Source organism: Anas acuta, chromosome 26 (genome assembly GCF_963932015.1).
Source record: "Anas acuta chromosome 26, bAnaAcu1.1, whole genome shotgun sequence".
Lineage (NCBI taxonomy): Eukaryota > Metazoa > Chordata > Aves > Anseriformes > Anatidae > Anas > Anas acuta.
In genome coordinates, this window is record NC_089004.1 from 5,632,684 (window position 1) to 5,651,288 (window position 18,605).

General features: G+C 64.4%; 1 protein-coding gene across 3 annotated transcripts; it reads right to left on the reverse strand.

Moving 5' to 3' along the window:
* Positions 1-275: 275 nt before the first annotated feature.
* Positions 276-18,352, reverse strand: ARHGAP45 (Rho GTPase activating protein 45). Of its 3 annotated transcripts, XM_068661260.1 has the most exons (24): positions 18,124-18,352; positions 17,481-17,720; positions 15,305-15,635; positions 13,539-13,682; positions 12,585-12,669; positions 12,168-12,240; positions 11,825-11,897; positions 10,967-11,104; positions 10,453-10,517; positions 10,223-10,333; positions 9,704-9,784; positions 9,082-9,261; positions 8,766-8,903; positions 8,416-8,606; positions 8,154-8,311; positions 7,676-7,753; positions 7,178-7,279; positions 6,662-6,825; positions 5,934-6,122; positions 5,432-5,569; positions 4,140-4,381; positions 3,734-3,995; positions 3,394-3,496; positions 276-2,966 (listed from the first exon to the last, which is right to left on the reverse strand). In XM_068661260.1, the coding sequence occupies exons 2-24, from the start codon at positions 17,568-17,570 to the stop codon at positions 2,632-2,634; spliced, it is 3,471 nt and encodes a 1,156-aa protein (XP_068517361.1). In that variant the 5' UTR covers positions 17,571-17,720; positions 18,124-18,352; the 3' UTR covers positions 276-2,631. The 3 variants fall into 3 exon arrangements, with proteins under 3 accessions (XP_068517361.1, XP_068517362.1, XP_068517360.1); XM_068661261.1 differs by lacking the exon at positions 18,124-18,352 and having other exon boundaries at positions 17,481-18,061; XM_068661259.1 differs by lacking the exons at positions 17,481-17,720; positions 18,124-18,352 and adding an exon at positions 16,697-17,191.
* Between the last annotated feature and the right edge of the window lie 253 nt (positions 18,353-18,605).

Below are 18,605 nucleotides of genomic sequence, written 5' to 3' on the forward strand. Positions count from 1 at the left end.
GGCTGTCGTGTGCAGTTCTAACACGGCGGTTCAGACTCACCTTGTTGTGAGCTGTTCTAGCCTCTGACCTCTGTTTTGAGACTGGTATTCAAACATTGCAAAGGAGAGTTGCTTGTCCCCACCCCAATTACTTTGATTTTTAATTTGTTCCAGGTCTCCTGAGGGTTTTTAAACTTCATTTGACTTGCTGGAGCTACTTTTAGCACTGTAATGAAGTACTTAGGCCCCTGCAGCACATGAGCCTGGAAGACTTTGATCTCCAGGACAGACGAGGGTTGGAACACATGAGTTTTATTCGTTCTGGAAGCAGGTCAACCTGAACACAGCAAAACACGAAAGGTAGTTTCATACAGCAGTACAGGCATGTCACAACAAACGCTTCTTTTTTTTTTCCACGCTGAGTTTATATACAAACAGAAGGGTGCCCGTTACCTCATGAAGCTCAAGCACAGCTTTTTGTCCCTTCCCTCACTCACACTCACCCGTCATCCATCCTCGCACACACACGTGGTACCGCCCGTGGTAGCAGTTCTGATAGCAAGAAATTTCCCTTGCTACCATGAAAATGACCTGCTGGAAGAATCCAGCCATCTCCTTGAAGAGCTGTGCAGCAGATTGTCTCACAAATAGCTCTAGCTCTTCTTTGGCTCAGTTACAAACCTTTTAGCTGTAAAATTCATCTCTGGTTTCGTGTACCTTTTCCCTACTGTGCTGAGATGCTTTTCCAATTAGTCTAGGAGAGCTCTGGCAATTGCAAAGCCCAGGCTCTTTCTGCTGTGTTGGGGATTGATCCTCTTAAGGGATTGAACGTCAGGTCGATCGCCCAATTGTACAGTGCTGAGGTGTGCGTAACCCTTCCAAACCCCGATCAGGGTATCTTCAGCTGGGACTCCTCTCCCGCTTGGCTTCCTTGGCTGGAAATCTGTCCGCCTCCCACTCGCTGTCCCGTTCGTGTGGATGCTCTCGAGACCTGTTGAGGTGAGGCCTGACAGGCGAGTAGGCAGTGCAAGAGCTGATTTGGTACCCAGCATTTCGCGGAGGAAGGGTCAGGCTGATTATTAGAGAACTGCTTTGGATTTGTGCAATTTCTTAGGAACCGTGGACTGAGAGTTGTCTCGTGTGTGACTTGTGTGTGCCAGCCCCTGTGCCATCTGCAGGGAGCTCTTGAGCTCTGCTGATCTCAGCCCTCCCAGGGCAAGGGTCCGGCGGCACTCGGCAGTGACAGCAGGAACACAGTCCAGGTCCAGGTACAAGCAGGGCAGGAGAAGGAAGCAGCTTTTGGCTCTTTCTAAGCTTAAAATCTACTTGTTTTTCTAAGCCTCAGTGCAGAAAAGTCTCATAGCTTTGAAAAAAATAATACTTTGGCTGGTCTTGTTTAACCCTCTAAGTTCTGTTGCCAGCAGAGGTAGCAGATTCATGTTGAAGGGTTATCTTTAAAAAAAAAAAAAAAAAAAAACAACAACAAAGAAAAACAACAAAGCCTCATATACTGGCAGGGGCTGTAAGGTGGTTCAGGCGATGTCAATCCTGTGGGGATGCATCTGCCCCTTGGTGACCTGCAGCAGCTTTTTCCTGCTGCCACAGCTGAGGTTTTGGAGACCAAATGTCTACCAGAAAAAAAAAACAAAACCCTGAGATCACACAATGTACAGCTGGGAAAGCTGGTCCCCTGAGCTTGCTCAGCCTGCGGGTTGCTCTTTGCAAAGTAGAAGAATGCCCGTAAATACAAGCAGCAGCGCAGACCTCGTTGGCAGAGCCAGGAAGGGCACGCTGCTATTTCAGTCCTGCGTTGAGTGGAAGTGCTGAGGCTGTAAACGCAGAGCTGGGATGTGGATGCCTGGCACAGCCGCCTGTAAACAGCGCCTGGACCTTGCCCAGCCTCAGCGAGCAGCGCGGCCACGATGCCTGCTCTGGGGGGGTGCCACGGGGGGCTTTCAGTGGGTTCCATGGAGCCCCTGCTCTTTGGTGGTGTTATCCCGACTGCAAGCAGTGCCAGGAGGCATCAGGTCCAGCTGCCAGCTCCAGGCCTTGCTGCTGCACCCGCGGTACCTGGGGCCGTGGAGCCCTTGGCCCCTGCTCCTCGGGGAGCTCTGTCCTGCATCCCCTGCCAGCAGCCTCTTCTCTCCTGAGCCGATGCCAGCAGGGAGGATGAGCTCAGCTGGAGCCTCGCGTGTATTTCCGCAGAAGAGCCGTAGGACTAAGGACCAGCAGCAAAACTGAAGCCTGGGGAGTGGCACGGCAGAGGCCGGGGTTCCTCCCCGCTCTGAGAGAAGCAAAAGGTCCCCGCGCTTCAGCTCTGTTCAAAGAAACGCGCGTTTGGACAGAGGCCGGACCCAGCGGGGGCTCTGCCCTGTGGCTCCCAGCAGCTGAGGCGAAGCGGGGGGATTTTCCCCTCTGATAGCCGAGGGGAGCTCGGGGGGGTTGTGTGAAAGCTTCAGTCAGGAGGCAGCGGGGACTGGGCTGCAGTGGGCACCCCAAACCCTCCCGAGCGGGCTTGTGGCCGTGCACTCCCTGCCACCCCACAGCTTTACGAGCTTCAGGCCCACCCGTGGCAGCTCCGAGCCTTCGCCCCGTGCCCCCCCCGGTGCCCGCGTTTCCCTGCCAGGAGCTCAGGCGGGCCGGGGCCGCTGCTCACGGCTGGGCCGGGGCCTGGCAGCCGTGGCTGGGCTGGGTTGAGTCGCAGTCCCCCTGGGCAGCCCCCGGGCCGCTCTCGGGGTACTCCTCCAGGTCGCTCTGCTCCTCTCCCGGGGGGCTGCGGCAGCGCGGCGCTGAGCCCTCCGTGTCCGACTGCCCCGTGCTGCAGGTCCGGCTGCGCTGCCCCTCGCTGCCGTCGTCACAGAACTGAGCCTCGTCTGTGCTCGTCTCACTTTCCTGCTTCCTCAGCTGCGTTCTGGGCCCGCCGCCCACCGGAGGCTCCCCGTTGTCCTCCAGCTCCGAGTCAGAGTCCACCGAGCGGTCGCCGGACCCTGAGGGACGCAGGGAGCCGCGCATCACCCCCGGCACCGGGGCTCAGCAAACCCACGGCACTGGGGGCAGGGGAGGGGGTCACTGCTGCTGGTGGAACTGGGCCCTGCCCTCCCGTGAAGATGGATTTGGGCATTCTGGGTGCAATTTTTTCACTTGGGATCCACTTGAGTGGATGGCGTGGTTACCTCCCGGTCCTCCCTATGTCCTTGGCCCCTTTACTAAGGTGAATTCAGAGAACAAAATGGGAGGGTGAAGCCCCCCGTGGCCGAGGGCCATGTCAGCAGCTACTGGCAATGAGAGGGGGCTGCAGCCATCGGGTGGAGGCTTCTGGCTGTGCTCGAGCATGGAGCTGGCATCTTGGGAGGGCAAAGCCCCCTGGAGCCCTGTCACCCCCCGGAGAGGAGCCACCGAGTGCCCTTTGCTTACCCCCGAACGAGTCTGTGCTGTAATCCAAACTCTCCTTCTCCAAAGGCAGCGCTAGGTACGGCGTGGCACCATGCGGAGCTGCGGGCTGCGAGCCTGCATCGTCCTGGGGGGGAGAGGGACAGCGGTGAGGGCACGAGGAGGAGAACTCCCCCCTTCCAGAGATCCCACCAAAATAACCTCCTGTCCTCGTGTAAAGGCAACTACGCTCCATCCTCCCACCCCTGCCTGACTCAGGTCTCCTTGTGGTGTGGGCAGGTCCTCAGAAAGCTGTCGGGCTGTGAGCACAACCACGCTGCCCCCAAAGGCCCCCTCCGCGTGCTCCCTTCCCCTGGACTCGTACCGGGCTGGTGCCGCCGGCCGCCTCCTCCTTGGTGTCTGCGGTGTATTTGCTGGGGTCGGCCAGCAGCGGGGCCTCCTTGTTCTCGAAGATGGTGGAGTAGAAGATGATGAGCGCCTCGATGATGCGGGCTTGGTGGGGGTAGTCAACCAGCGAGGACAAGGAGATGGTGGCGTCCGTGGGCCTGGGCCGCATCAGTGTAGGCCCGAAGACGATGCCCAGGTTGCTCGAGGTCATCTTGTTGTCCTGTTCCACCTCCACGATCCTGGCAGGAGGGAGAGCAGCTGGTGAGAGCGAGCCAGGCATGTCCTGGGGGGAGGCTGCACCTTCCCTTCCCAGCCCCTGCCCCTTTCCGTTCCCACCCTGGGGATAAAATGGGGGCCCCCAGCCCTGCCCCGGCCCCTCTCACCTCCTCAGGTGCTGCAGGAGGTACTGGAGCGTGGCCATGTTCTCCCAGGGAAGCTCCTTCAGCAGCTCCTTCAGCTTCAGCACCAGGGTCACCACCACCTTGTCCGTGTCGGCTCCTCTGTCCACCAGCTCGGGCCCCCCCTTCCCGCTCCTGCCTTTGGCCTCGCTGCCGCCCTGCAGGCTCTCCTTGGCCAGGCCCATCAGCTCGTTGTACATGCGGAAGGGCATGATGGGCTCGGGCAGCTGCAAGGACACGGGGAGAGGGGCGTGAGAGCCTCCAGGCACAGCATTTCTCTCTTTTTTCCCCCTCTCCAAAAGCCCTGGGGAGGGCAGAGCGGCCTCCCAGTAGATAAGGGGTGGTTGGAGAGGCCGGGAGGAATTGTGCCCCGGGAGGGAGATGCGATCAGCATAGCCGGCAGCACAGGCGGGGCTGTGGTGAGGTGGAACCTCTTGCCTTGTTCTCTGCATAAAGCACCCCAGGCAGCACGTTAATTAACCAGCCGCTGGTTTTGCAGCACTGGCGATGTTTGCAGGGTGGCTGAAGCAGGTGGCTGCCGGGGGTGGATTGCCTTCAATGCCCTGACAGAGCCACCTGAATGGATTTCTCCGCGATGTACCGAGAGGTGGGACTGAGGCTCACTGCTCGTTCCTTCCTCTCTCTGCACTCTGCTTTCTCTTCTCCGGAGAAACCGCAGAGCCAACTTAGAGCCCGTCTCTCCCTGCCTCTGGGCGGGGAACCCAGGGACGAGCCTTGAGCCGAGCACCACGCCGGGGGAGCCGAGCTCTGGCACCGCGCCGCCAGCCCTCCGGAAACGCAGCACGGAGCGCGAAGTGGCGAGGCTGCAGCGAGAGAGAAGCAGCTTCCTCCCCTCCTGCCTTGTGGTGGCCCCTTTGAGGATGTGGCTCTCGCAGTTTGCGCCGAGCTCTGCGTTCTGCCGACGTCGGGAGGGCAGAGCCCGGGGCTGGCTGTGGGCAGAGCCTCTGGGGAGAAGTGAGCTGGGCCCCGGCCGCGCCGTGCGGAGTGACCTTTGCTGGGTCGCTTCCCTTTCGCCTGCCTGGTTCCCCAATTGCGCAGGGGAGGGAGGGTTTTGTACTTCTGTGTGCGTATTTCTGTGGGCAGGCAGCTCGCTGCACCGCGAGGAGCCACGCACCGATGGCTTCCCAGCCAGGAGGGGCCTCTCGCCCCCCACCATCACACAGCGGGCAGATATTAAGCCCGGTTTGTGGCAGGATCACCCCGACCCAGCAGAGCCAGGCTTGGTTGTGGAGAGTCAGTTCCTGCGGGCACCTCACCTGCCTCAGGTAGAGCTTCAAGACGTTGCTGATGTCGTGAGGGGAGGCCTGGGACAGCTCCACCAGCTCCTTCCCGTTCTCAAACGCCTGGCAAAGCTTCTCCACGCGGGTCTTTACGCCGTTCACGCGGTAGATGCCCTGTCAAAGACAGAAAAGTGGAGCTGAGGTGAGGAGGGGGGATGTTTGTCTTCGGCTTTGCCTGAGACAGCGAGCTTCTTGCTCCCATCCTGTCCTTTTGGGGTTGGAAATCCCCCTCAGAAGGTCTGGGAGATCCTGTCCCAGCTCAGACGTTGCTGGTGTTCCCCTTCCATAGGCGAGGGAGGCACGAGAAGCGGGTTCCCGTGGCAGAGTTTGTTAGTACCAGGGCCGGGTTTATAAGGGGACTTTCTGCCTGCTGGTAACCTGCAACCTCTGAGCCTGAGGTCTTCGTGCCAAGAGAGAAGTTCACGTTGAGAGGAGGCAGCTGAGCGTAGCTGAAGGAGAGGGAAGAGGGGTGAGTCACCTTGGTTTTCAGCGCCCGCTTCTCAATCTCGGAGATGCACTTCTTGATGATGAAGGGGATGCCGTCCGAGCTGCTCTGAGAAGCCTTCATGAAGTCTTGCCCAAAGAGCTGCAGCTTCCCCTGGAGCTTCTTGTGCCCGCACTGGATGGCCAAGGTTTCCAGGCACTTCTTGTGGCAGGCCAGGTAGCACTGCAAAGCAGAGGGACATGCTCGGAGCTGGGACAGGGGCAGGGGGTGGAAAGGAGCCACCGGGAGCCAGACGCAGCCAGGGGCTGAGCAGGCTGCGGGCAGGAGAAACACAGGAGAAACGCCTTCCTTGGAGACACCGCGGGGCTGCCCCGGTGGGACCGACCCCAGCAGCACGAACCAGTCCCAGCACTGAGGAAGAGCAGCAGGGAATCGCCTTCCTGGGCACAGGGAGGAGCAGCACTATGGTAATCCTGCCCCAAAGTGCAAGCTGGTGGCTCCATTTCCACGGACCCTAGACCTGCTGCCTGTGGTTACCCCCAGGGCTCTGCCCGTCCGCGTGTCTGAGCTCCGGGCTGGGTTTGAAGCAGATTTGTCAACACCCTCCTGAAAAATTCCCCCACACTGCTGCAGGACACGTGGCTCATGTCACAGACCAAGTCACAGGACAGTGCGCGTCCAGCCGAGGTCACCCGGCTCCTGGGACGTGTCCTCCACCCGTCCCACCCCCCGAGACCCCTTCCCACTTCCCCCAGGTTCACCTCCTCGCACTCTGCTCCCTGGAAGTACACGTAGCTGTTGCACTCCCGGCACTTGGAAGGGGTCCGGAGCTTCCTCAGCCGGTGGGTCTGGGCGGCCTTGGACAAGCCAACGTTTCGGAAGGGTCCCGTCGGAGCCGTCATCTCGGGGGTGATCCCGTTGATGCCTACAAGCAGAACAGGAGGAACTCAGCCACGTCCTGGCTCCTGGGGAGGCGAGATTCGGCAGGGCTGGAGCAGGGGGGTCGCTGTGGTGGGGCCCTCACCCCCCGGGTGCACTCATCTTTTGGGGAATTACAAACAACCCACGCTGAGATCCCTGCTCCTGTTGTGCTGCTCCGAGCAGAGCTCATCCCTTGCTAAAGGAAATGTCTTCCTCGGGGGGTTCCTGCCATTTTACCCCTCCTCCCAGCAGGTGCTCAGTTTACCTCCAGAACTACCGAATTTGGGGAAAATCGACCCGCAGTGGGCACTGCTGTGGTGTGTGGGACCCAGCAGACGCCTCCCGCTGTCACCTACTCTGCTCAAAGGAGGCGGCGTTCTCGTCCTTCTCCTCCAGCTCCTCGCTGGAGGACATGGTGCCGTTGGAGGACAGCCGCTGCAGTTTATGGCTGAATTCGCCTGCCAAAACAAAACCCCCAAGCCAGTGAGACCGCTGGCAGCGCTGCTTCTGGTCTGAGCACACTCAGCGTGTGGCTGCGTCCCATGGCAAGAAGTTCTGTGCCCTGTGCTCCTGGGCAGGTCTGAAGGGACAACGAGGAGCCCAGGGCAGCGGGGGCAGCGCGTCCCCTCCCAGTGCCTTGCAGGGGGGGATGCAGCAGGGCAGTGGCTCAGGGTCCCACATCCCATCCTATGGTGGCTGGGGTCAGTGGTTGATTACTGTGCAGTCTTATTTTAAGGCAGATTTTAAAAAATAATAATAAGAGGTGGAGGAACAGATGCCACCTAACTCTGAGCTCTGTTTTTATGCTATCAGAAGGGTGAAGGCTGCGTGCCCTGGGTGCGTGCTGTACCTACCCGTGTTTGAGTCCAGACTGCTGTCGGTTTCAGAAGTGGAGGTTGGCCAGGATTTATGGACCTGGTGTCCCCTCCCACCTGCAGAAGAAAACACAGACTCTGAGATTGCTTCCTGCGTTCAGGAGGACAGCCTAGCTCCTGGGAGATGCTTGAATTACTGATGGGAGCTGCTCGGTTTCCTATTTAGAGGCTGGTGAAGAGGCTCTCACCACCCTCAGGAGCACACTCAGCAAGGCAAAGAAGAGCTGGGAAGATGGAGCATAGTCCGGCAGGCAACACGAGGCAGCAAAAGAGAAGAAAAAGAGCCAGAAAAAAGCCCAGATCAAAATGGATGTGCTCATGTGTCCTTGTCCTTCAGGAAACGGAGCTTGCAAGGGTTCCTTTTCCAGCCTGCTTTGCTGGTGCCAGCCCTTGGAGTCCCTCCGAGCAGGAGGAAGGCGCTGGGTGCTGCACAGGGGCTCCCCCACCGCAGGCTCACCTCTCCGCTCGGCCCCTGCCCCGCTCTGCTGCTCCTTGGCTCCTGCCCCCCCTTCCGAGGGGGCTCCATCCTTGGGCAGCCCGGCCCCATCGGGGCTGCTGCTTGTGGAGAAGTCGTTGGCATTGAAGCTGCCTTTCCGCGACCGGATAAAGGGGGACCTGGTGGGCGGGAGGAAGGAGAAAAGGGGGCGTCCAAGTGGATGCGAGGGGAAGGGACGCGTGACAATCCCAAACGGGGGGCGATTCCCTCCCTGCCTGCCTACCAGGCGTTGTGTGACACATAAGGCTCGAAGTCGTATTGGGTATCGGGTTCGTCTCCTCGCTGCAGCTGCTTGACGTGGGAGGCGTATTGCTGCCCGGGGTCGTACAGCTTGCTGCTCTCGCACAGCGTCTGGAAGTAGACGGGCAGCGGAGCTGTCTGCATGTGCATGATCTGGTAGAAGGCGATGGTGGCCTAAAAATAAGGCAGAGGAAACCAGGTGTGAGCTTGGTGAGGTGATACACGAGGGAAGGAGAGACACGGAGCCCCCGGTTAGCCCAGAGCAGTGCTGGGTCTGCAGCCCCCACCCTTGGCTTTTTGGGGCACGAGGGAGCTGCCCCCTGCCCCACTCACCAGCTTGATGACCTGGTCGCTCTGCTTGATCAGCTCGTGGATCTGCCGCAGGGAGTTCACCTTGGTGTCCTCCAGCTCCTGCTTCTGCGTGTTGGCGTCTGCGATGCAGGTCCGATAGGTGGCCATCGCCTCTTCTGCCTGGGAGGTGGGAGAGCAGGAGATGAAACCTCTCGTGGGCAAGGAGAGCTGTTTCTTTGGGGGCTGGGGGGCTCGGTGCAGCCCGCATCATTTCGGGCTGCTGCTGTGCTAGGACAGCAAGGCGTGAGATGCTCCTAGCAAGGCGCTCAGCCACCGCCCGGAGCTGTTGTGCTCCTACCTTGTTCTTGGCCTCCTCTTCCAGCCGCCTCTTCTTGTCCAGGGCTTTGGTGGTGATGCCGCTGGTGGTGCTCTGCTGCTCCTCCTCCGCCTTCGCGGCCATGTACTTGGCCTTGTCGTGCTCCTCACTGCGCTGCATGTAAATCTGTTTGGCCTTGCGCAGGTTGACCTCTGCATCTTGCTGCCAACGAAGGAGCGACCCCAGGGTGAGGACTGAGCTCTGCGAGTGGCTCCTTGCCTCCCGGTCACCTCCCGCAGCCCCTCAAGGCTGCCCAGAGAGATTCGTGTGCGTGGCCACAGCCTGGGCTTGTGTCTGACACCAATGAGCTCCACTCGTGGAAGATGTGTGGAAGGAGAGGACTTCCCAAAGCTCTCCTCCATCCTTTGCTCTGTGAGAGCAGAGGGGCTACGTGGCGCAGCAGTGTCCCCTCCATCTCCTGTGTTGTAGGGAGACCCCTGGGACCCCCTGTGGCATCCCCCAGGCCTGGGAAAAGGCTCCTGGCACAAAGCAGCCACGCTCAGGACGGGTAAGGAGCCCCAAATCCTCACGGACACGTCTCATGGGGGTACCTTGGACCTGGGGAGCACAAACCCAGCCTGGGCTGCACGCCTTCGCTCCTCACCAGTTTCCGCTGAGCCCGGTGCCACTGCTCCTTGATCTCCTTCCTCCGCTTCTCGTGCTCGAGGCGTCTCACCGTCAGCGGCTGGATCAGGAGGGAGAAACAAACAGCTGAACGCTCGCGGTGCTTCCCCTGGCTCTAAAGGCTCTGCAAGGGGCAGCCTCCTGCGGGGTGCTGATCGTCCCGGATAGCACCGCTGGGCTCGGTTACAGGCAGGGTTTGTGTCGTGGATGGAAAACTGCAGCCTGGGAAGTGCCGGGTCCAGTTCCTAAGCAAGAGCCACCCTCTGCGGGACATCTCCTCTCCCCTGTGGGCAGCCCCTGAGAGTCCCTGGGAGCTCAATGAGGCTTGGTCTGTGCAGACGGGGGGTGCTCAGTCACAGAGAGGCCTCAAGGGAGGAGGAGGACGGCAAGGAGGTGCCCTTGGGTTTTGCTGAACCTGGGGAGTTTCCCCTAGACCCGGTACCTAACCCCTGGGAGGAGCAGGCGGCTGGCTGAGAGCTGCCCCACGTCACCCCCTCACCTGGAGGAAGGTCTGGTGCTGCAGGGTGTTGACAGTCTGCAGAACCGACGTGCCGTACTCCATATCCTGCTCCAGGGCCAGCAAGTAGATGGACAGGAACGGCATGCTGGTCTGAGAAGGGAGAAAAAGCACAGCCCTGAGCCTCGGCACCGCAGCACGAAGCAGAGAGACGCGTCCCCTGGGGCGGTGTTTGGAGGAGGAGCACGGGGGGGGCCTGACCGTGGACTCACCTCTTGGGTGATGGTTTGCTTGCAGCTGTTTGCCATCTTCTGAAGCCCTTTGGCAAACTCCATTTCTGTAAGGAAAAGGTTGGAAGTGAAAAGAGACGAAACCCACGGGTTTCCCTGCTGATTGGGTTCCTTTTTAAACATAAGTCAAGAATTTCAGGAATTAATTTCTTTTTGTCCTCGCAGTGTCTGCAGCTCTCTCCTTCCCCAGCCATCAGTCTTTGCATCTGCAGACAGGGCAGTGTAGGCAGATCCCTTCCCAAAGGGGAAAAGTGGCTCATCCCTGACCACAAACCACACCACAGCAGCTCCTGGAGCAAACTGCACGCCCCAGCTTCTTGGAGCAGGAGGCAGCCACCAACTACCCGTTGCAAACCCATTTCCAGATCAAGATCCAGCAGCTCTGGCTCCCTCAGCCTCGTGCGTGTGGCCTCAGAGGGCAGGGACCCGTCCCGGTGCTGCCCTGGGGCGCTGAGCCCCGCGGTGGCGATCCCACCCGCCATCCGTCCCGCCTCACCCAGCGTGGTCCGTTTCTCCAGGTACCCGATGAGGTCCTTCATGTACTTGGAGATGTTTTTGGCGTACTGGAGGGCAGCATCCACGCCTCCCTCGCAGCGCTGCAGCATGACATCCACCTCTTCCGCAGCCGGCCGCACTGTGACGTGGGGACGAGAGGAAGGGGAGCGGCACTGACCCAGGCTGCTGCTGCTCACGAGTTTCCAAGACCCCCAGCACAGCCAGGAAAACCCCAGCACCCGAGCAGAGCTGCCTCGCTTGTGCCTGCAAGGTTTCCTGACCCACTGCCTGCCTCAGCCCTGAGCTTTCAGTGCAGGCTCCTTCCTGCTGCGCTCGCTGTTATCTGTGCCAGCATCACACCGAAACGTGCCGCGGTCCCGCAGGCACCGGTGCCACCAGCAGCAGCTTCTCAGCTGTGCCTCCAGGGGCTGCTCAGCCCAGGAAGCGCCTTCCTGTGACAACCCGGGCTGCCAGCACCCAGTTGTGCTTCAAAGCCCTTTTTCTGCCCGTAATGAGGTTTTTCACGCTCCGCTCGCTGCCGGGAGGAGCAGCTGGGTCGTGCGCTCGTGCCGTGCTGGTGGCAGCGGCCGTGTGGGGTTAGAGGAGGTGGGGAGCGAGCCTGCGCCCTGCCAGCACCATCTCCAGGAGCAGCACTGCCAGAAATGTGAGCCCCAGCCCTGTGCAGGACACATCCAGACTCCAGCACGGCGTCCCCCTCGCCCTTCTGACTGCTTTGGTGCAGCCGAGGGGCCGCGTGTGGCTGGGGAGCGCGGTGGCGATGGGAGGACACCCAGCCACCCGATGCACTGCTCAGCTGGGTGCCCCGCCACCCCAAATCTGCCACCTTGCCCCCACTCACCTGTATCGTAGCTCTCCGTGCCTGCAGGCATGACAACGCCTCCAGAGATCCCGCTGTAGAGGCTCTCCATAGACTTGAGAAATTGGGAAAAGAAAAGGAATTCGTCAGGTAAGAGGAAGGGGAGCAGCCAGAGGGGCAGCAGTTGGGGGGGAGGCAGCAACCCCGAGCTGCTGGAGCCCTTCTGCTGCTGCTTGATGTCTACAAGCTCCAGCAAGGCCACGAGCTGCTGGGAACATCCCTGGGGAAACACGGTGCTGCATGCACGGGGGTCAGCTGGATCCCCGGGTCAGGGGCTGAGCCCCCAGCACATCGAGACCCCCGTGCAGGGAGCAGCAGCACTCACCTGGTTCTGGTCGCTGGGCGGGATGGAGAGGATGGTGCTGCTGTCCACCTCCCCCATGAGGAACTCGGACACGCTGTGGGAAGAGGCACACAAACCGGGGTCAGCAATGGGGAGGACGAGCAGTGACCCCATTTGTGTCTGGGGACAGTATGGCCCGAGACAGGGGGATCTGGGCTGTTTGCCGGGGTCTCGGAGGTGCAGGTGGAGGAGGAGAGCGTGGGCCAGGGGCTGGAGCTGCCTTTGGGGTCCTGCCTGGGTGGCAGCAGGAGGGGTGCCCACGCTCACCGTAGGGGTCCCGCTGGTCCCCAGCCACCACGTGGGGACCGTGCGAGGGGACGGGGAGAGGGCTGGGCTCTGTCAGGGGGCAGTGGGCTCCGGGGGCCCTGCTCTGTGGGACCCCTGGCCCTAAACCCTTACGTGCTGCTGAAGGACACCGCGATGGTCTCCACGGCCTTCTCGAACTCCCGCTTGTCCGTCTCATTGTTGGATTCGTAATGGAAACCTGGACGTGGGGGAGAGGCAGGAGCCCTGTCACCGTCACCGCCCGGCTGGGGGCATCCAGGGCTGCCAAAAACGCACTGCTGACCCTGAACCTGCCTCACTGCCGGCGTCTCCTGCCCCCAGAGCCCCCTGCCCGAGGCGCGGAGCCTTCCTCCCACCCAGCTGAAAGAGGAACCGTCGGCAGCACCAGCTCTGACCGCGCTCTGCCGGGGCCGAGGGGTGCTCCTGGTGCTGGGGGAGGACCCGGACCCAGACCCGGACCTGGACCTGCCCCATCCCAACCGCCAGCCCCGCAGCCCTCGGTGCTGGATCCCGCTCCAGCTCGGGGCCCCACAGCCCCACGTGGGGCCAGCCCCATGGCAGAGCTCCTGCCAGCCGCGACGAGGCTTCCTGTCCCCTCGTGGTTACCGCTCGGTGTCCAGGAAGCGCGGCGGTGACGCAGTGTTGTGCTCTGCCTGCGGTTAGCGCAGCCGCCCCCCTCCCCGCCCCGGCTCTAACTGCTCTGCCCCAGCCAGGATCCGGGCTCTGCAGACACCCCCCAAAAAACAGGGGGTGCTACAAGGGGCAGGACAGGAGCCGGGTGTTTTAGCCGTGCTTGGGAACCCCCAGGCAGGGATCTGGGCTCTCATTTCTGGCACCGCACAGCCCTCAGAACACAAACACCGACACCAGGCAGCCCTGCGCGGGGTGGGGGGCACGGGGCAGGACCAGACCCCACTGTGGGGCAGGCAGGAGGGTGTGGGGCTGGGTCCCGGCTGTCGCTGCCTTCACCCCATCCGTGGGGCAGCCCCCAGATGGGCACCTCAGGCCCCCCCATCCCCACCCAGGGCAGGAGGGAAGGGGCTGGGGCCCGCAGCCCCCTGGGCTCACCCTTCACTTTGGAGATGAGCGTCCCCGCCGCCGTCAGGGTCTCCAGGGTGTTGAGCAGCGGGTACTTGTTGATGACCTGGCGCAGGACGCGCAGGGCTTCGCCCAGGCACTCGTGGGCCTGCGGCCGCTGGGACTCCTTGGGGTCTGCAAGAGAGGGGGGGGGTTGAAGCGCTGCCCCCCTGCTGCCCCCCAGCCCTGGTGCCCCTCTCCCGTCCCCTGCCAGCCACGTCATGGGCAGGGCCACTGGCACCGTGCACCCCATCCCCTGCCTTTGGGGACCCCAGGATGGGCACCGCCACCTCCCGCTCCCGTCCCCCCACCCGGGGCAGGGCCGGGCCCGGGGCAGCCCTGCCTTTTAGGCATTTATTCCTCAGCAGTAAATTTTTCCCTTGAAAGCGTTTTGGGAATTTCCTCCTCGTTTCCGCCCTTTCCTTCCCGCCGGGGGGGACGCAGCCGGTCCGCCCTGCGGCCGTGCCCCGTGTCCAGCCGGGCTGGCCACGTCCCGGGGGTCCAGCCTCAGGACTGCAGCCCCTCGGGGGGGCTCCAGCCACCCGCCTGGGGCTGGGGGAGGCAGAGTCCGGCCCCAGGGACTCAGGGTAGGGTGAGGACAGCCAGCTAAGGCGGTGATGAGCATCCCATAAGGATGCATTAAGGATGCACTGGAGGAGGGCAGCCTGGCACCCGCTGCCCAGCTGGGCGAACCCTCCCCTCCCATCCCTGCACCAGCTCAGGAAGGAATTCCCTCTGCTTCTTCTCAAAACCATGGCTGCATCCCAAAATCACAGTCACGTCCCCACACCGTGCCCCTGAGGACGTCCCCGTGCACCAGCCCCGGCCTCTCCCCCTGTGCCACCTCGGGGACGGCCCCGTCCCGGCTGTGCCAGCGGGACAGCGCGGCCAGGAGCGAATTGGGGGTGTTGGTGATCACTGACCCCAAGGGGGACAGGCAGTGGGGTGGCTGCAGGTGAGCTCAGGGCCACCTCCTCCCTGCCCTGCAGTGCCCACGGCTTTGCAGGACCTGGAGGCATCGCCCCTGAGCTGCCACCCCCGGGCTGCGCAGGGCCCCGGGTGCGTTGCGCACCAGCCGCCGGGGCCAGGCAGTGCCACGTTTTCCATGACAAGTGGGGATGCGTCAACGGATTTTGCAAAGGCAGTGCCGAAAACAGGGCACCATGTGATCCCCGGCAGCCCCACCTCGCTGCGGGGAAAACCAGATCGCTGCTTCCCTCACCCCCTGGGAGCCCGGACGCCCCCAGCCCCCGGCCCCACGGCCCTCCCAGCCCTGCGCCCGCTCCAGGGCATCGCCCCCATCCCGATGGCTGCCCCAGCGAGGCAGGGCTGGGGGTCCGGGGCCGTGCCCGGTGCCCCACGGGGGCCGGGGGCCCTGGCAGGCAGCTGGCACCGCTGCTGTGTAAACAGGAAAGCGGGCGGATGAAAATAGCTCGCAGGCAGGAAGCCGCGTTATCCTGGCTCCGAGCTCCCGGCAGCCACCCGCCACCGGCTGCCCGCGGGCTCTGCACAGCCCCCAGGGGTCCCGGCCCCCTCACGGATAAGGCAGAGCCCCCCACCCACGGATCTGGCTCTGCCCCTGGGCTCGGGGTGCTCCTGGACCTGTCCCCGTTGGATCCCTCATCCCCTGTGCCCCACAGCCCCGTGCCACAGGGTGATGCAGAGCCGTGTGGCTGTGCAGGAGGTGGTGGCTTTGTGGGGGGGTCTGTGGTGCCCCAGCCTCGCTGCCCGCTGCCTGCCCCCCCCCCAGCACCCACCGTCTCGCAGCACCACGTCCCGCAGGTTCTCCAGGGCATCCGCGAAGCGCGCCACGTCCGTCAGCAGCTGGGAGATGTCCTCCACGTCGATGAAGAGACCCTCCCCGCCCTCCATGGGGCTGTAGGATGTGGGGGTCTTGTGGCCTTTGGGCATGGCCCGGGGGGCCCCGGCGGTGAGGGGGAAGCCGGCGGCGCTGGCATGGCGGCTGAGGCTGGTGGGGCGCTTCAGGGTGCCCACGGCGCTGGGGCTGCTGCTGAGCTTGGAGCTGGTGGGGGGCAAATCCCCCAGGCTGGAGCCCGGCGCCTCCAGGCAATCCTTCCGGGACAGGTCCTGTGGGGGGGGGGGACACGGCTGGGACCCCAGCTCGGGGAGGGACGGGGCAGCTCCCCCAGCCCCATGAGCACGGAGGGACGGGGTGCTGGCTGGGGGGCTGGCGCTGGCAGGGCTGGAGGGGCCGGGCTGTGCCCCCCAGCCCTGTGAGAGCCCCCAGCACTGCTGATGGGCCTGGGGGGGTGACGAGCATCACGGGCAGCCCCGGGGCTGGCATTGCCTTAACCCCCCCGGGCTCCCTGCAGGTTAACCACCTGGTACGGGTGTTCCACCAGCGACCATCGGCTCTGAAGCCAGCAGCCAGCTTGGCCCCCCCTCACCCCTTGTCCCCCCACTGTCCCCTACTGTCCCCTAGGCCCTGGGTCTGTTGTTTCCAGGCCTGTCCGGGGGGCACACAAGGACTGCGTGGGTGGCGCTGCCCTGTCCCCATGTCCCCAGCAGCACCCACAACACTGCAGGCCCCCGGTCCCCGGGGAGGGCCCTGACGCAGCCAGGATCCGGCCCCACGCATCCCTTCCTCTTTTTGGGGCCGTCCCACCCCCAGGTCTGGCACGTCCCTTGTCCCTTGTCCCTTGTCCCTTGTCCCTTGCCCTGCCAGGGATGGGGATGGGGAAGGTGACACCTCCGAGGCCACTGATGGAGACGTTGCCGAAATGTGGCGGTCTGAGGGAGCCCCCATTTCGGGGGTGAAACTGGGGGAGGGAGAACCTGGCATCAGCCCCGGGGCTGGGCACAGCGGGACCCCCGCGCCCCCAGGGGCCCTCACTGCATGGGGAGGGGTCCCACGGCTGTCCTCGCCCCCCCCAGCCCCCAAGAGCCCCCCCGGCTGTGACTCGAGCACACTGGGTCCCAGCATCCCCGGCCGGGCGCTGCCGCTCGGGGCCCGGAAGCCAGATTTGGGGCGGACGCGGCGGGCGCCTTCCTACGGGGACTGGCCCCGGAGCACGAGGCTGCTGCAGACCCCGGCTGTGCCGGGCACTCTGCCCTCAGCGGGGCCTCTGCAGACCCTTCCCCGTGCCCCCGGCCCCGAGAGCCCGGTCCCCCCCCCGCCGTCCCCGTACCGTCAGCCGCACGCTGGGCGTGCGGGGCAGCGAGTCCAGGGAGCCCTTGGGGGAGCTGCCTTTACCCGTCCTGCGGCGCCCGGCCGCGTAGGGGCTGTAGCTGTGCCTCCCGGACGCCCGGCCGAGCATCCCTGCGTCCGGCCAGCCCCCGTGCCCGCAGGCTGCGCCCACCCATAGGCCCCTCTCCAGGGGGTGAGCGGCAGCGTGGGGACGGGGGTGGGCGCAGGGACGTGGGGATGGGACCCCTCCTTGCTAAGGAGCCACGGGTGGGCTCCGGGGGCCCGGTGGCCTCGTCTCTCCGGCCCCCAGGGGCATGTCCCGCGGGGCTGGGGCGCAGCGCAGGCGCGGGGCGGGCAGTGCCACGGGTGCGGAGGAACCCCGGCCGCCCGCTGCCCCGCGGAGGCGAGGCGCTTCCTCTCGCCCCCCCCCCAGCACCGTTGGGCTGCTGCTGAGTAAATAAATACACAGCAGGGCCGAGGCGCTGCCCGAGCCCCACGTCCCCCCCAGCTCCTGCTGCTGCCCCCCGGGCAGTCCTGGGGTCCCTCTGCCCACGCAGCCCCATGGTCACAGCCACCACCGCTGGACCCCCCCAGTTTGCTGCACCCCAGCCCCACTCGCCCACCCTCCCCACGTCAGGCCCTTCGGCCGCTGCTCCGTCCCCTTCCTCTGGGGCAAAATCCCCCCAGCCAGGCCCGGGGGGTCCTTCCTCAGCTCCCTCCTCCTCCTCCTCGTGTCCCTCCGGCCGTACCCTCCCCTCCGTCCCCGTGGCCCCCCCGGCGCTCACCGGCAGGGTCTGCGGGATGGGGCTCCCCGCCCGGCTCTTCTTGGAGATGGAGGGGGTCTTCATCAGCTCGCGCTTCTTGCGGGAGAACATCGCTGCCTGGGGGTGGGGGGTGGGGGGGGGCACCCGGGGGTGCCTCGCTGCCAGCCCCGCTGCTACCCCGCCGGCCACATTCGCTGGAGCCAACTGTCAGGAGGGCGCGTGTGACGCCGCCTTATTTCCTCATCGGCTCTGCAGGCGAACCTGAAACAGGAAAAAGCCAAAATGTGCAGCGAGGGCGCGAGGCAGGGAGGAAGGGGGGATCCTGGCCACCCCCTCGGGGCCGCCTGGGGCTCGGTGCCCGCACCACCGGGGGGATCTCCGAGGGGTTTTGCTGCTCCGCACCCCACGGCAGTGCGGAGGGGCCCAGGGAGGGCAGAGCCCCCCCCGCGGGACCGGGTCCGTGGGGGTCGGGTCCCGCTGCACGGGGCTGGGGGCACCGGGGCGAGCGGGGGGCTCCGGGCGCCCACCCGTGGGATGCTCCTGGTTTGACCTCCCCGGCTCAGCCCAGCCCAGCTCCAGCTGCCCCCCGGGACCCCCGCCTCAGCCCCCAGCCCCCCCGGTCTGTGTGCGCCCCCCGCACTGACCCCCCCCAAGCACAACCCACCCGTGAAGCCGCTCGTTCACCTTCCGCGGGGCAAAGCAGGGGATCGGGCCGGGGGGGGGGCGAGCAGGGCGCGGGGCGGGGGTCCCGGCCGGTCCGGCCCCTTCCCCGGCCCGGTGCCCGTCGGGCTGCTCGGGGACGGCTCCCGGGTCCCGCACAGCGGGCTGCGGGCGGCTCGGCGGGGGCTCGGGATGCCGGAGCCCCCCCAGGACCCCCGTGCGGGGCGGGCCGGGGGCCGGGGCCGCCTCGGCTGTGCCATCTGCCGGCGGCGGCGCGGGGAGCGCCCCGGGACGGGACGGGACGGGACGGGACGGGACCGGGCGGCGGCCACCGGGGGTCGTGGGCGTGGGAGGGAGGCGCTGGGGGGGGGACGCGTGGCCGTGGCTGCGCGCGGGTCCGGCTCGGCGGCGCGCCCCGGGGCGTGCACGTGTAAGGGGGGCACACGCGTGTGCGCGGCTGGGGGGGCGCTCCCCAGCCCGCGGGGG